This window comes from Leishmania donovani, chromosome 36 (assembly GCF_000227135.1).
Source record: "Leishmania donovani BPK282A1 complete genome, chromosome 36".
Taxonomy (NCBI): Eukaryota; Euglenozoa; class Kinetoplastea; order Trypanosomatida; family Trypanosomatidae; genus Leishmania; species Leishmania donovani.
The window spans coordinates 2,209,615-2,224,119 of record NC_018263.1 but is presented as its reverse complement, the minus strand read 5'-3'; the positions used below and the strand labels follow the sequence as shown (position 1 = coordinate 2,224,119).

The 14,505-nt window shown below is 59.7% G+C and overlaps 6 protein-coding genes across 6 annotated transcripts; all 6 read left to right on the top strand.

Moving 5' to 3' along the window:
- Positions 1-484: 484 nt before the first annotated feature.
- On the top strand, positions 485-2,503 carry LDBPK_365980 (hypothetical protein, conserved; the record flags this gene model as incomplete). Its single annotated transcript, XM_003865662.1, has 1 exon — positions 485-2,503. One exon carries the CDS (start codon positions 485-487, stop codon positions 2,501-2,503), a length of 2,019 nt encoding a protein of 672 aa, XP_003865710.1.
- A 619-nt stretch (positions 2,504-3,122) lies between these two features.
- LDBPK_365970 (phosphoprotein lepp12) lies at positions 3,123-3,389 on the top strand (the record flags this gene model as incomplete). The annotated part of the gene is made up of 1 exon (XM_003865661.1): positions 3,123-3,389. The coding sequence occupies one exon, from the start codon at positions 3,123-3,125 to the stop codon at positions 3,387-3,389; it is 267 nt and encodes an 88-aa protein (XP_003865709.1).
- Positions 3,390-4,576: 1,187 nt separating this feature from the next.
- Positions 4,577-5,374, top strand: LDBPK_365960 (hypothetical protein, conserved; the record flags this gene model as incomplete). Its single annotated transcript, XM_003865660.1, has 1 exon — positions 4,577-5,374. One exon carries the CDS (start codon positions 4,577-4,579, stop codon positions 5,372-5,374), a length of 798 nt encoding a protein of 265 aa, XP_003865708.1.
- Positions 5,375-7,542: 2,168 nt separating this feature from the next.
- LDBPK_365950 (hypothetical protein, conserved) lies at positions 7,543-9,915 on the top strand (the record flags this gene model as incomplete). The annotated part of the gene is made up of 1 exon (XM_003865659.1): positions 7,543-9,915. One exon carries the CDS (start codon positions 7,543-7,545, stop codon positions 9,913-9,915), a length of 2,373 nt encoding a protein of 790 aa, XP_003865707.1.
- A 1,699-nt stretch (positions 9,916-11,614) lies between these two features.
- Positions 11,615-12,583, top strand: LDBPK_365940 (hypothetical protein, conserved; the record flags this gene model as incomplete). The annotated part of the gene is made up of 1 exon (XM_003865658.1): positions 11,615-12,583. The coding sequence occupies one exon, from the start codon at positions 11,615-11,617 to the stop codon at positions 12,581-12,583; it is 969 nt and encodes a 322-aa protein (XP_003865706.1).
- Positions 12,584-13,076: 493 nt separating this feature from the next.
- LDBPK_365930 (hypothetical protein, conserved) lies at positions 13,077-13,793 on the top strand (the record flags this gene model as incomplete). Its single annotated transcript, XM_003865657.1, has 1 exon — positions 13,077-13,793. The coding sequence occupies one exon, from the start codon at positions 13,077-13,079 to the stop codon at positions 13,791-13,793; it is 717 nt and encodes a 238-aa protein (XP_003865705.1).
- Positions 13,794-14,505: the final 712 nt, after the last annotated feature.

Sequence of the window (14,505 nt, the reverse complement as noted above, 5' to 3'; positions counted from 1 at the left end):
CTCATCGAAGATGACGGTAAATGGTCATTTTCTTGGGATCGCGCGCGGCTGCCCTATGTTGAGGCGCAGGTGTAATAGACCTGCTCGAACGCACCAGCTGGTGCTGCAACCTTGCCCTGTTTGCTTCTTTTCTCTTCTCCCTGCGGGGCGCACCACACACACACACACACAGAGCAGTCCTCCTCCTCTTGGCCTGTCTTGCATCCCTGTACCTTCCTTCTTTCTGCCCCTCCCCTTCCCGTACCCCGCTCTTTCTCTCTCTCTCCCTGCGGCTCTTTGCCAGGCGCTGCTACCCCTGCGTGTCGTCGATGACTTCTCTCTTTTCCTTGTTTGGTCTTTCATTTCTCCCGGCGACGGCAGTACGTTGACAGCGTGTGCCATAGCGTGTCGACTCACCCACATACACACACCACCACCCTATCGCCCTTGCTTTTGTCCCTAGGTGCCGTCGGCGAGCCCGCAGTCGGGCGTTCGCGTCATCATAATGCACAGCGTCAGCTTGGCCGGACTTTGCGCTGAGCTCTCGCGAATACAGGTGGACTTGCTCCAGCGCCGCGGTGCGCCGCTTCTTTTGGCTCACGAAGGCATCCAGCTCCTGCGGGAGCAGCTCCCTGCGATCGAGTTGCCGTCCAGCGTGAACTCGCGGATTTCCATGTTGGTGCCGAAGCTGCTGCGGTCGTGTGCGACAGTGCTGCGCTTCGCACCGGACGAGGACGTGCTGCCTGCGTTGGACGCGCTGGACTTTTGCGCGGCCCTTACGGCAAAGTACGACGACGGCGGCCACCTTGGCGGCTGCATTAACCTCAACGAGCTCTGCTCGCTTCTTCGCTCCACCAGTGCCCTGGACGACTGCCAGGCCCGCCTACTAGAGTTGGCAGGGCTCCCATCGCACTCGGATCTCGGCGCGTCACGGGCGTCAAGGTCGTCGACGACCGCGCCCCCCACAGCGTCAGCGCACCGATTCGACTCGTTTCTCTTGTCAGTATATCGTCATGCCATGCAGTTGTGGTCTCTGGAGCGAGAAAGGCCAACGACGCTCAGTGTGCTATCGCTCCTCGAGACGACCAGCCGGATCTACGGTAAGGGGTTTCACTTCCCCGCTGTCGGCGCAGACAAGAACGGCCTGCTGCCCGCGAAGGCGAAGATACGAATGGAAGCCAAGATGCAGCGCTGCGTCGGTGCGCGCGGCCTTTTGACATCTCTGCGCAAGCTGGAGCTGAATCGCACAGATGCCGGCATGTGCCTCGCAACGATGGCGCAGACGGGACTCTATGACGCGGAGGTGTGCAATCGTAGCTGCGACGTCCTCTTCTCTCAGCATGCAATCTTGTCCAGTCAGCAGCTGTGCCAGGTCATCTTTTATCTCGGCACACTGCAGCACCGCCACATTCATCAGAAGTTCTTCTCGAGTCTGATCGAAGCCGAGAAGTGCAACGCGGAGGCGATACGGCTGCACGTTCTCGGACTCGCCATGCTGCGGCAACCACCTCCGAGCGAGGCGAGACTCATGAATGGCGTCTTCCTGCACGCACTGCGCGCCCCCCATGCGCACCAACAGCAGCGGCGCAGCACCAAAAGCCCCTCATCCTCCTCTCCCTCTCAATCGTTGGAAAAAGCAGGAAGGTGTGATGGAAAGGGGCAGCACTCATTGTCGCCTCGCGCGCGCCGAGCTCTTGCCGACCCTTTGAACGACAGTGAATACACCCTCCCGCCGCAGTGGTATATCGATGTCGGCCACGGCCTTGCGTGCCTCGGCATCCAGCACCCCAAGTACAAACTCATGACAGCGCGGCAGACCCGCCGCAGCGTCGGCCGCCTCACGACAGCGGAGCGGTGCAAACTCCTTTACGCCCTGGGCGGCGTGCCCGCGGATCAAGTGCCTCTGGAGCTCCGTCAAACGTGGCACACCAAGGTCGAGCGGACAATCTCCATCGCGACGGAAAAACTCAAGGACATGGAGCCGCACGAGGGTCCCTACGTCATGAACGCGCTGCTATACTGCGGCATCCAGGACCACCCGCGCATACCCCGCGCGCCGCGGCTGGAGTCGGACGAGAATCCTGTGGAAGTGTTGTTGCGCACGTGGTCGACAGTACCGAAGGAGCGGGTGCTCGAACTGACGGAGCAGATCAAGCCACAGCACCTCCGCACTACAGTCCCGAACGCTCCCTCCGCGTTGGCCGAGGTGGTGACCCGCGTGGCGGAAACGTTTGGAGAGGCGTCGCGGGAGGAGTCGCACCGGTTGGAGCCGCTCTGCGCCGCGGTCGAGGCGCACAGCGTGGACATGACTGCCGACGACTTGATGCGGACGCTGAAGGCGCTTCTGCGGATGGGCCGCACAGGCCCGCGCCAGCACGACGCTATCCGCCAGCTCCTTGCCAGCCTGTGGGGGCAGCGATACGACATGGAAGCGGAGCAGCTGGTGCCGTGCTGTGAGTGTCTGCAGCAGTGCACCGACTTTCCAGACGCCATGCGACTACTGCAGTTTGCCGCGTCACATTAACGACTCGGTGCATGCGTGCGTGTGCGTGTCTTCTGTGTGGGGGGGGGGGCCGACGCGAGACTTCTCCCTCCGTGGGGACCGCAAGGCGCTTTGCGCACTCGATGCATCGACGCCGTCGATATGCGTGAGCACGGGCGTTGCTCTCCTCCCCCGCCGCCCGACGGCGACCACCACCTCGCCCCTCGGCGCTGATCTGTTTGGGGGATGTAGATCTGAACCTGGAATGACGACACACACAAAACGCTATGCATTATGTTTTCAGCCGCGCATGTCCTGCACACACGCACTCACTTGTTTGTGGTACTTTGAGGTGTGAAGGTTATGATGCGGGAGAAAAAGATAAACCCACACACACACAAAAGAGGAAGGAAGCGAGCAGGACGAACAGATCCATCTGCTGCCTGCAGCCATTGAGTCTCTGCTGCTCTCCAAGCGCTCGCACACGTGCATGCCGCCGCCTTTCTCTCCCATTCACTTTTCTCCTACCTCGTCCCCTCTCATGATGGCAACCCCGGCGTTCGAAATTTAATGCGCTCTGCGCTCCTCTGTCGCCAGTCAGCCTCTACGGTTCACTGGAGAACAGAAGGACAAGAACAAAAAAGCACGCACACACTCGACAATGGGCAAGCGCACCAAGAAGGCCCCAAAGCAGAAGCGGAAACTCGCCATGGCGGATCGCCCGCGCAAGCTTACTAGCAAGGGCAAGGTAAAGCACAAGCGCGGAGACCTGAAGATGGTGAGCTCTCGCAACGTCAGCTTTGACGTGAGGCAAGGCAAGGGCGGCAAGTGGATCAAGACAGGGGAGCGCAAGTGCAACATCCATACCGTGTGCGACTGTGTCAAGCGAACGGATCCGGCGCGGATGCGCTACATTACAAATCGGTGAAATGTGAAGAGCACAGCGCCTGCGGGCCACCAGCGGTGAACAACCTTTTTTTTTTTTTCTTCACTCACGTCGTTGCTGCGTCTCTACGAGTGCTTGGCCCGTTTTTGTTTTCGGTGGTTTACGTGCGCGTGCGTGTGTATGTGTGTGCTGCCTCCTCTCTCGTATGAATGTTGTGCGCCACTGCACTTCCATAATTGGTCATGCTCCCACGGCCACAGCAACAGTAACAAAACGAAGCGTGGTAACTTTTGGAGACGACTCGTTTCGCGACACCTCGTCCTCTTTCTCCTCTGACCCAACCGTCAGGGACGGCTAGGGTCCCCTGATTGGCGCTCTCAAGTGCTTCGCGTTATCCCTGCTCGTCGGCGTGCTGCAGGGTTATGGCGCGATTGCGCCTACGTAGGTGTGTTACTTTTCCTGCGACACGCACACGCCCATCCCTCTCTCTTTCTCTCTCCTCTGCCTCGTTCTCCATACTTTTTTCCTCCGCACTTGTGGCATCCCACTCTGTGTGTGCGTGCGCGCGTCGCCTGCGGTGTCGGGAAGGAACAGCACCCTGTACTCAACTACGGTCTTTTTTCCCCCTTTACTGGTTGCCTGCGCTCGAGCGTGCGTCGCTCTGCCTAGTCCCACCTTTTCCTGCGCTGAGCTTCGCACAGGCGTATGGGCTACGTAGGCGCCACTTCGTTTGTGCGTGTGTGTGTATGTGTGTGTGTGTGTGTGTGTGTGTGTGCGTGTCAGCTTCTATGTGATTTAGATTTACCCCTCTGAAGCAACCATCATTGCAGCGTGGCGACATTGGTGTGACTGTCGCCTGCGTGTTTGACTTTATCCTTCGCTTTTTTCCCCCTACGCACTCCGACCCCCTCCCTCACCCTTCCGGCTATCTTCCTCTCCAGAGCCCTTCGCGCGCGTCCCTCCCTCCTCCGCCCTATTTGTGTAGTTGTGTCTCTTTGTATGTGTGTGTGTGTGCCGTGTGCGCGCTCCGTATCTCCATCTCCCCCGCAGCCGCACCTCACCCCCTCCCCGCTCGCTTTACCTTCTCTTTCCATCCCAGCCCGTCGGCTCCCCGAGTGACCTGCTCGTCTGCTGTGGTCGTGGGTTGCCTGCCGTGCCCGCTTGGAGGCGTTTGGTGTTTTTGCCCACAGGCCCACTGCCTAGCGTAGCCGTCGCGTGGCGCATCCCTGATGGGGTTTTTAACCGTTTACAAGGGCGGTGAGCCGCCCAAGTCGAACGTGGCGCAGGAGGCCTTTGATTACATCTATGAGCAGATCCCAGCGCCTGTGGAGGTGGACGTCGAGCGCTTTCTGGAAATTGGTCACTTCGAGTCGCTTGCCACCGCGACGTGCTTGAGCCTCGAGGACCTCTCGCTCTACCTTTTGGCCTTCGCTGTTGACGAGTCAGCGAAGCGCATTTACAGAATATCGGAGAAGCACTTCGTAGCGTGGATGGCAGGGCTCATCAGCAAGCTCCCCCGCAACGCCGCCCCGCCTACCAGGGAGAACGCATACGCACCCTTATTCGCTGCCGCCCATGGCGCGATCGTGGACCTCAACAACACTATTCGCAACAACGAGGACAAGCGCAGCAAGTTCTACCAGTTTCTGTACAACTGGTGCCTGAAAGGCAACGACGCCTCGGATCGCGTGGATAGCGCGAAGGAGTTGTGGTCGTGCTTCTTTTCGGCATCGCCGGTATCGTTCACGGCGGAGGAGGCGCGTCGCAAGTTTACCGCGTACGTGTGCTTTCCGCGCATTAATCAGTGGCTTGACTTCATCACAATCCTGGGCGAGAAGGCGACAGAGAGCAAGTCAGCCAGGGCTGCCGTTGAGCAGTCTGGGGTCTCGTTTGACACCTGGACGCAACTCCTGCTGTTTGCCCAGTTCGACAACTACGATGCGTACGACGACGAGGACTCGTGGCCGGTCACCATGGACGACTTTGTGGAGTACGTGCGTAAGCTAGAAGCGAGCAAGAAAGCTTAGAGGCAGCCAGCGCACCTGTGATTGGCGTGCACGCCTCACGTGAGGCAGAAGGGCGATGGTCAGCGTACGTATGTGCCGGGAAAACATGTGCGACGCTTCCCCTGCGCAACAGTACCACCCATGGGATTTCTTGCTCTCCGGAAAACGAACACCGTCGTGTAGGCGTTCGTTATCGTTTTCGCACGTTGGCGTGCCCCGCCGGCACGCCACGGTTGATCTCCGTAGTCGGCATCTCGGCGGTGCTCGTCCGTCTTTCTTTTTCGTGTGCGAGGCGGGATCTGCCTTTCCTTTCTCGGGTGCCACAAAAGGACATCAGCGGACTGTGTCATGCATTTTCTTTGCGTGCGTGTGCGATCATGGGATGGGAAGAGCGTTGATGCGGAGAACGTTCGTTTCGTACTGCTCGTCTCACCACAACTGCTCTTCATCTACACTACTCTTGACACAGTATGCCGCAAGATGGGTGTACAGTGCAGACACTGTGCGATGAAACGAGCCTGCCAGCCGCGCGCCATTTTCACCTCGCAGTCGCTTTTTTTTTTCGAATTCTCACTTCACGTATACCCCCGTTGATGGGGTTTTCTACCTTTTCGATTGCTTGCTGCATTCATCGTGACGTGCGCAAGAGCCCTTCACTCTCCCTCCCCTCCTCCCCGCGTGCTCTCGTCCTTATCTCTTATCCGCTGGATTCTCTCCTGTTACGTGACGCTAAAGCCACCACACCGCCTTCGCTCGAGCATCCCTCGATGGCACGCATGTCAACGAGAAAAAAATTTCGCGATTGCCGCGTAGCGCACCATTCCTGTGCGAATATGAGTGCGACTTGATTACATTACAACACCTTCCTCCCTCCCTCCAAAAACACACTGATGAGTTCCTCGACGGTGGATCATGCAGACGACTCCCATCGTAGCCCCTCAGAGGGTGCAACCTGTTCTTAGGTGACACCCCCCCCTCCCGATCGTAAGAACCGAATCGCCGTTGTGGAGCCTAACCCACTGCTGCTACCAGGGGGAGCTGACTCCTTCATGTTTCTCCTCGCCGGTGTCGAGAGGGAGCCACCGCGCGTTCTTTGATTTATTGCCTGAGGCCCCTCATCCTGCTGACTCGCACCTTGAGCGCGCCGCGACAGGCAAGTCGCCGTACAAGCATGTGTGTCTTGTCGCGCCGTCCCTGGAGCCGAGCGCCTCGTGCCCGTTGACGCTTTTGGAGCGGGCGTCGGCTCCCACATCGCCATCGGTGTCTGTCACATCACCACCTCAAATGGTGGCTTCTTGCGGAGCTTCATCGTCCGCAAGGCCTGCTGCAGCACAGGCCACTCGCGCAGCTGGCGTGCCGGTTCGGTGCTCTCAGTAGAGCGGGAGTACGCAAACGCGGCACTCCTCTCCTGCGATGCACGTCCGTGCCTCTCTGCTGCATTGGCGTATTCCCTCTCGCCGCCAGTAGCCGGCGATACAACAGGTATACGCTCCCTCTGCCGAAGCATCAGCACAGAGCGACAGCATCTTCCTCCACCGGTAGCCGAGTCCCCGATGCCAGTGGCACTCATGCAGCAGGGGCGAGGGGAGGCCTGCAGTGAGTGGCGGATTTTTCTGCTTCTGCAGATGCCAAGGATCGCGCGGTCGTCTGCGTATCGGGCGTCCCGTCCCCGTGCATCCAACGCTGTCCAACACGTATCGCGACGATGCATCTCGAACGTTTTTCGACCGCTACGCTTTCTCGCTTTGTGCATGCCCGAGCCGACACATCAGTTCGCTGGGTATGCGAAATTCGTGAGAAACCGAAACACACAAACAAGAATCCTTGCTCGTAGCGGGCAGAGGAGAGACTAGTAGCAGCGCCAGTGTGTGCTTGCACATGTCTTGCATTGGATATGTGGCAAGCGGAACCAGCACCGACAGCCATCGGCCCCGTTCACGGCTTCTCCCACCCACCTCCCTCTCCCCACATCGTCGCCGTTTCTATGGATGATGACCTTTTACCCTTCTTCTGAGCACTATGGTTCGCTTCTCGTTGCGTTGTTCATCTACCTCTGTGCTCCCACACTCGACTGGATTGATCGCTATCGATTTTCTGGGGCCCGGCAGGATTGGCTCTTCTGGCTCGAAGCAAGAGAAACAGTACTCAGTGAGATCCCACCCCTCCCATTCAGGTGCCTAACGAGCGGCATGTCCTCTTCGCTGCAAGACGCGTTTCCAGATGGAGGCGGTGCGGTCTGCAGCACCTTCTTTAGCTCCGTCGACCTCTCTGAAAAGCTGTGGGCCGGCATTGAACGGCTAGCGGAGGCAGATGATCTCACCTTCTGGATCGTCGTGGCGAACCACGACCGCCTGCCGGTGGTGTTGGTGAACGTGATCACCGCCGTAGACCACGCTCACAGTTCTCACTCAAGGGCGCAGCGAAAAGCTGTGCCGCCAAACGGAGAGCAGCGCGTCATTGAGATTCTCATTCGCCTCGCGACCAGCACCGATCTATGCTTGCGCCGACATGTCGACCCGGCAAGCCTAGCAACGCGGCTGAGTGTGCTCCTGCCGTGGAAGGTGCTCTTTCCCGTGTCGCTGCTGCTGCTCCGCCACAGCGGCGCTGCCGCCTCCGTCACCGTCACCTCCCTGATCCTTCTCAACCCTGGCTACCTCTGCACGCTCAACACGTTCATGCCAACGTGGTGGGACGGCGTCAACCGATTTTCCGTGCGGTGCGCGCGTGAGCTGCAGCGCGGCCGCTTCCAGCGCCAGCCAGGCGACATCCTCTCCTCTTTTGAGCAGGTGTATCGCATCACTAAGCAGCTCTGGGCTGCGGTGCAGTGCGCCCCCTTCCTCTCAGACTACATGTCCTTGCCGCGGACGCTGCGGGCGCTGCGCGTCATTGTCGACGTTCTCTCGCCCGTTCTGCAGCATTTCATCATGGTCTGCGATGAGCTCACGCCGCGGCGGCCAATCCTGAGTCGTGCGAACTCCGTTATCGTAAATGCCGCGATCAACACATCGTCGGCGTTGCTCTTGTATCACACCTACGCCGTACAGGGGCCGCATCGGCGGCAGGACGCGGACGGCTTTTGCGTTCCACAGCTGATCAACCGCACCTACAGTCACTTGCGTGAGTATCTGCGTCAACACGGGCGAGGCTTTGTTGAGGAAACGCTGCAGGCATACGGCAACGGGTCGCTCTTGGGCCTCATTCACTACTTGTACCCCCCAGCCCGCTTCGCGGACGACGCCGGCGAGAAGGCGCTTGGGCAGGTAATGCTGACGCTCACGAAAGACATTTCGGACAGCAACGACTTTGCCGAGGCCGTTCACGGCTCCCGGCAGCGATTCTTTGAGCTCCTGCTGCTCGAGGTCGTGCGTCAGGGTGTGCACATCGATGATCTTCTCGCGCGCCACCTCGTGACGACCGAAGAGGCCTCAAAGCTGGGCGCCTCGGAGGGCACTCTGACGAACGCGCTGGCCGGCCTCCCGGCAAGCAACGCCGTCGCTGAAGCCGCCCTTGCGGACCCTAGCCCGGCGCCGACGTCTCCATCACCGGCGCCCGCCGCAACAGACATTGTCGACGATCCTCTCGTTGCTATGGTCATGGAGGTGTTCCCGCAGTTCAGCGCTGCTGGCGTTCGCACCGCCTTGAACTTCTACAGCAACGACGTGGAGCAATTCATCATGGATGCGAGTGTGGAGAACTTGCCACCGCACCTCGTCGGGCCTTTGACAGCGTCTGCGCAGTCCGACGCGGAGCTGGCGGCAGCACTAGCGGCACAGGAGGCCGGGGTCGAGGACGCTGCTGCCCCCGCTACCAGCATCCACGCAGCAGAGTCGCCGGCGACTCGCGCCGACGCCTCGGCGCACTTGGCCTTATACGATTTTGATGATAACTTTGATCCTGACGCGCTCTATCGCCTTATGGGTCGTGATCTGTACGAGATGCTGGCAGACTCGGACGGTGACGCCGGCTACGCCGACGGCGGCGCGAACGATGACGAGGTGGAGGATGAGACGGCGTACAAGATCACCATGAACGACCCGCAGTCTTACATGTCGGACGCCTTCGACATTGACGAGGAGATGAAGATGAAGATTCGGGTGCTGAACGAGATCATGTACGAAGATGAACTGGACGACGGCCAGCAAGATGTTCACCTGGCAGGCGGGGACATTATCGACGATGCCTCCGACAGCGACGGTGACGACAATGGCGGTGGCGGGCGACGAGGACGTGAGCGTCGTCGTGGCGGTGGAGGTGTCGACGGCTACGCTCCCGGGTACCTGGACACGGAGACATGGGCGGCCGTTGAGGGCCAAGAGCGGGCCGCTGCAAGCGCAGCTTCACCCCCACAGCAACGGGCACCTCGCGACGAGTACCACGACAAGCGCTACCATGAGAAGCGCTCGAAAGATCGCTTGGCGCGCACCAAGCAAATCCAGTCAGAGCGGAATGAGCGGGTGCCTGCGTACGCCAACAAGAAGAAGACGTCGAAGGCAAAGGCCGGGGGATCGAAGGGCTCTCTGCAGCGCGCCGTGAGGCGGGGCAAGTTCACGGCCGACGCCTGACACATGCACGTGCGTTGATGGCGGCTGACCATCTCTGGATGGCGCCAGGGCACAGTCATCATTCTTGGTGTCCGCAGACAGGGCTGTGTTGACTCTGTGTCGGAGAGACATGCGGTCATCACACCGTTTGGGCCACCTCGCTACCCATCGTGTCGACGATACAAAACACGTAAGCGCGCTCTAAGCTCTCTGTGCGCAGATACATGCTTGTCTGTTGGCCCCTGCTGCCACAGACCCATGGCAGCGTCCCCCCGTCGCGGCGCATGTGGGCCAACCCATTCCGACTCGCCGCCACGACATCGACGGAGATGGAGGAGGATGCCCGCCACCCGGACAGCTGCGTCGTGCCCTGAGGCAGGCCACAGGATCTCGAAAAGGCGAGAGCGCACGGTGCGCAGGCGCTGCCATGCACAGCTGGCATGGGTGTGCCGCATCCATGCAAGGCGTGCGGTTGTCCGATGCGCAAGAGTGATGGGCGAAAAAGGGCGCGAAGGGCACCATACGAATCGACGCCAGGGCGCATGTGTGCGCAGAGCATGCGGCGTCTCCTGCGTCCGACGCGGTGGGCTGATATGAGGGCACGGGTGCCGGAAGCATGGCATACGGCCAGGTTGCAGAGGCTCGGAAGGGCTCTCACCGGAGGCTGGCCGGCTTGTTCCTCGAGCTCATTCGGCACGCGCCTGGCCCACCACCACCACCACCACCCCTGCTACCCTGCAGGGCGGCTCGTTCTCGGCGACCAGGAGATGTCGCCGCCGTGCGGCCAGAGGGTGGGGGCGCTGTGGTTGCGGAGGCGTGTGCACGCTGTTGCAGACGTGTTTGTGGTGGGATGGGCACGCTGGAAAAGAACCAAAAGGGAAAGCCACGGACGTGTATTACCGCCTTGTTGATGTGGGCGAAGTGTCTGCATGCGGGAGTGAGGGGAGACAGAGTTCGATATATTAGGGAAGCTCACAGACGTTGGGGCTCGGTGTGTTTGCCCTCTCCCGGTGATGGATAGAGACGATTGGAGGCGTATCGCTGTGCTTCTGTGGCGAACTTGTCCGGTTCACTGGCCGACGAGACTAGCTTCTCAGAGCGAGCAACTGCGCATGAAGGGCGATCCGAGGTGTCCTTCTGCATATCACCCATCCAAACCTTGCTTCGCATCCGCACTCGAACGTAAAGACGGAGAAGAGGCTTAATGCTTGATAACGTGGGTGTTCGCACACATCGCCGTGTGCACGCGGTCGTGTGTGTCTGTGTGTGTGTGTGTGTGTGTGTGTCTTGGCTGTTTGCGACTGCGGCAGCAAAGACACTATCATGCGACGGGAAGAGGCACTTCGCGCTACACCCAAACTCGAGAGCGAAGCAGCTGTTCCACGTGTGTGTGTGTAGCCTCATCTCTCCCACACACACCTCATCCTTTCTCTGGGGTGTTGGTCGCTGCTGAGCGGCTTCTTGGAAAGCGCATATCGATGCGCATTCGTTGGACTGGGGCATGTGACAGCGTGTGGGGCGGTGATAGCGCTGTGTAGCATCCGCCTGCGGGCACGTGTCGGTCAACGTAAACGCTGCCCTCTTTCGCCACCTCTCTGTCTCTCTCGAACGCGCTCCGTCTCTTGCCTCAGCTGAGCTGTAGATACTTCTTTGTGTTTTGCTTTTTGCCTTTTCGGTGTTTCACTCTCTGCGCACCACGTAGTGGGGTAGCCTCGTTGCGATGCAGCGATCGTCATTGGGTGCGTGCACAGTTGCCGCGGCGCAGCTGCACGCATGCGCATCGCTGCACTCTTCGACGCTCATGTCTTGCGGTTGCTCCCCCCTGACGGTGCAACGGCGCGGTCTCCGCAATTTGCACCAGTACCCGCACGCACGCTACAAGAGTCTGGTAAAGGACTGTCACCGCTTTTCGCGTAACTGGTGGCTGACGGCGGGCAACAACTACGAGCTTGTTTCCGAGGTTGGCCACGAGCGCGAGGCCACGGAGAATTTCGCGGTTTTGCGCGACGACAGCGACAAAGACGCTTATGTCTTGTCCACAAACCGCCTCGAAGACCTGCCGCCGGCGGAGCGACTCAACATGCTGGTGGCGCTCATGACCGAACGGTGGAAGGTGAAAGACAACAATCGCGGATATGACAAGGCGAAGATGCTGCTGAAGGCGCTGGAGTGCTTCAGCGAGATGCGCCTATCCGGCCAGATAAAGGTCTTTGACGAACTGCCAGAGCCGGACCAGGACACATTCCTTCAGTACGTCGAGGGCTGCGCGCAGTTTGCGCAGGGATGCTCGCATTCACACCCCGACGCCGTGGCGATGGTGCTGCGCGCTGCCGAGATTTGCGACGAGATGCGCTGCGTGGACAAGAGAGAAGAAATGACGCATGTTGCGGAGGTGATGGCGCAGCGGCTGGATCGGGCGTGCGCTTCCGCGCGGCCTCTCGAGACAAAGGCGCAGCTGACGCCTCCTTCCATCACCGAGATTCACAGTGGCCTGCGAGTGAAGCAGATGAGGGAGCTGCGAGATCGCTTCAAGGATAAGCCGTGGGTACTAGAGCCAAAGAAACGCATCGAGTACTTTTACGGACCTCGCAGTCGAAAGATTTTTCACACACCGATGCGGCGGGATGACATCCATCGAAATCTGCTCGCCATCCCGCATCGCCCGGAAACGCGGTCGTGGAATCAGTAGCCCGCGGCTGACATTTCTTGATGGGGCTCTTGTGCCGCAGTCGAACCGTTTTCTTGTTCTTCATCATATCCACTGAACTACCGCACCTATAACTGCCACTGCCGCGAAACAGCCACCTACTCCGGTTCTCTGCGCCCCATCTGTGCAGGTACACGAATGCGGCGAAACGGGATGGACTGGCGGAGGAGTATGTTGAGCGAGTCAACAGCAGGCGCACCACAGCGAAGAACTGCGGCCCGGCGATAGTACCGCCCCGAGACGAGGGGTGAGCGCCGCGAGCGTGTGCCCTTCACGATCGAATGCAATCTTTTCATCACACCGGCGTCAACGTATCTTCTTTTCTTCTCGCATCTGCTTCGACGACGCTCTCTGCACCACCACCACCGGCATCGCACGGCCTCTGTTTAGTCACGTCTGTACGGAAAACAGGGCGAGGTACGGGCGCGCCTGCTTGCTGTTGTTCTTCCTGTTTAGCTGTCTCTCCGTGTCCCACATGTCTCACTACAACACAGGCATCGGCAGCAATGTGCCGTCTCTTCTTGACATGTGCAGCGGTTTAACCGCGTTCTTGGTGGACTTCATTCAAGTTGTGCTTGGCCAAACGCAGACAAGTTTCCAGGCGGCGGCGCCCGAGGACAGCGACCCGGGCGTGTACGACCCCGATACGCGAAGTTGGTCCGGCACGGATGGGCTACGGTACCGGGTTCCTCTCTTTTCGATCCCTAGCGAGCGTCACACGCGCGAGAAAGTGCGCAATGTGAAGATCTTGATGGACAACTGCCGCCACATCTGCATGTCAGACGAGCTGCCGGCGACCAAGGAAGAGAAGAGGTTCTGGGCCTCGTACCGGTTCATCCAGTACCAGCTGTTTCTGGCCCCTGCCTGCGTTGTGGCGCCGCCCGTGTACGTCTTCTTTAAAGTGTTTCATGACAAGCTGCCACGCTTTCTCCGCGGCCGCACGATGCCCATCTTGACTGGCCTCGCCGTCGCCGAGATGTGGGCGGAGGCGACCTACCCGAGTCACCAGCTACTATCCACGGCGCTGCGCGCCAAGACGCCCATGGGCGATGCGGCGCGGGCAGAGTGGACACGCCTGCAGCCCATCGATATCCCCTTTTACATATTCAGCTCCTACCAATTTCAGCAGCTCTTCAACTCTGTGCCGGAGGAGTATCTCTTCGGCGGGGATTTGGCCTCGCTCTGCGGTTGAGATCTGACTTGAGGCGAGTCGAGCAACGAAGCCAGACGCCACCGAGGAAGCGAGGCTTATGTACGTGTGGGGCGATGACGCGGATCCCCGTGCGGCGAACCTCGGCGTTGCTCGTCGTACTTTGGACGTTCGATTTGAATGCGTGCCGGCGCACACGGATGGTCGGAAGTGTGCGCAAGGCTCGCCATTCTCACGTTGTCTGTCTACGTGGAACGTCGTCTTTGTGTCTGCCTGTCCTGTCTGCACCCGTGCGTCGCCCTTTCTCCCGCCCTCTCTCTATGCATAGGCATGCGCGTGTGCGAGAGGTGGGAGGGTGATGGGGAGGGAGCCTCGAGAGGCGCGGAGACGCGGTTACTTCTCACCAATTAAACGTGCGCGCTAACCAGGCATGATGTGCCTGGCAACGAAGGAAACGACAAGGAAATGAAACAGCTGGACAGCATCATCGTTCTCTTGCATCTCCTTCCCCTGCCCCGTCTCCCCTTGCGGTAGGTGGTCACGGTCTACGAATCCGGCAGTGCGCCGTTGAGACAATGGCCCTCGTAGGCTTGTCATGCGCGCCGCCGTATCGCTTGCGTCGGACTCCCTGTGAGTCTCTCTCGCGTCCTCGTGCCATCACTTGTCTCCACCAAACCTCATCACCCTTTTTCCTCGTCACGGCGAAAAATACTGAAACGCACGATGCGGCGCTCACGTTTGTCGGCAGCCTGTT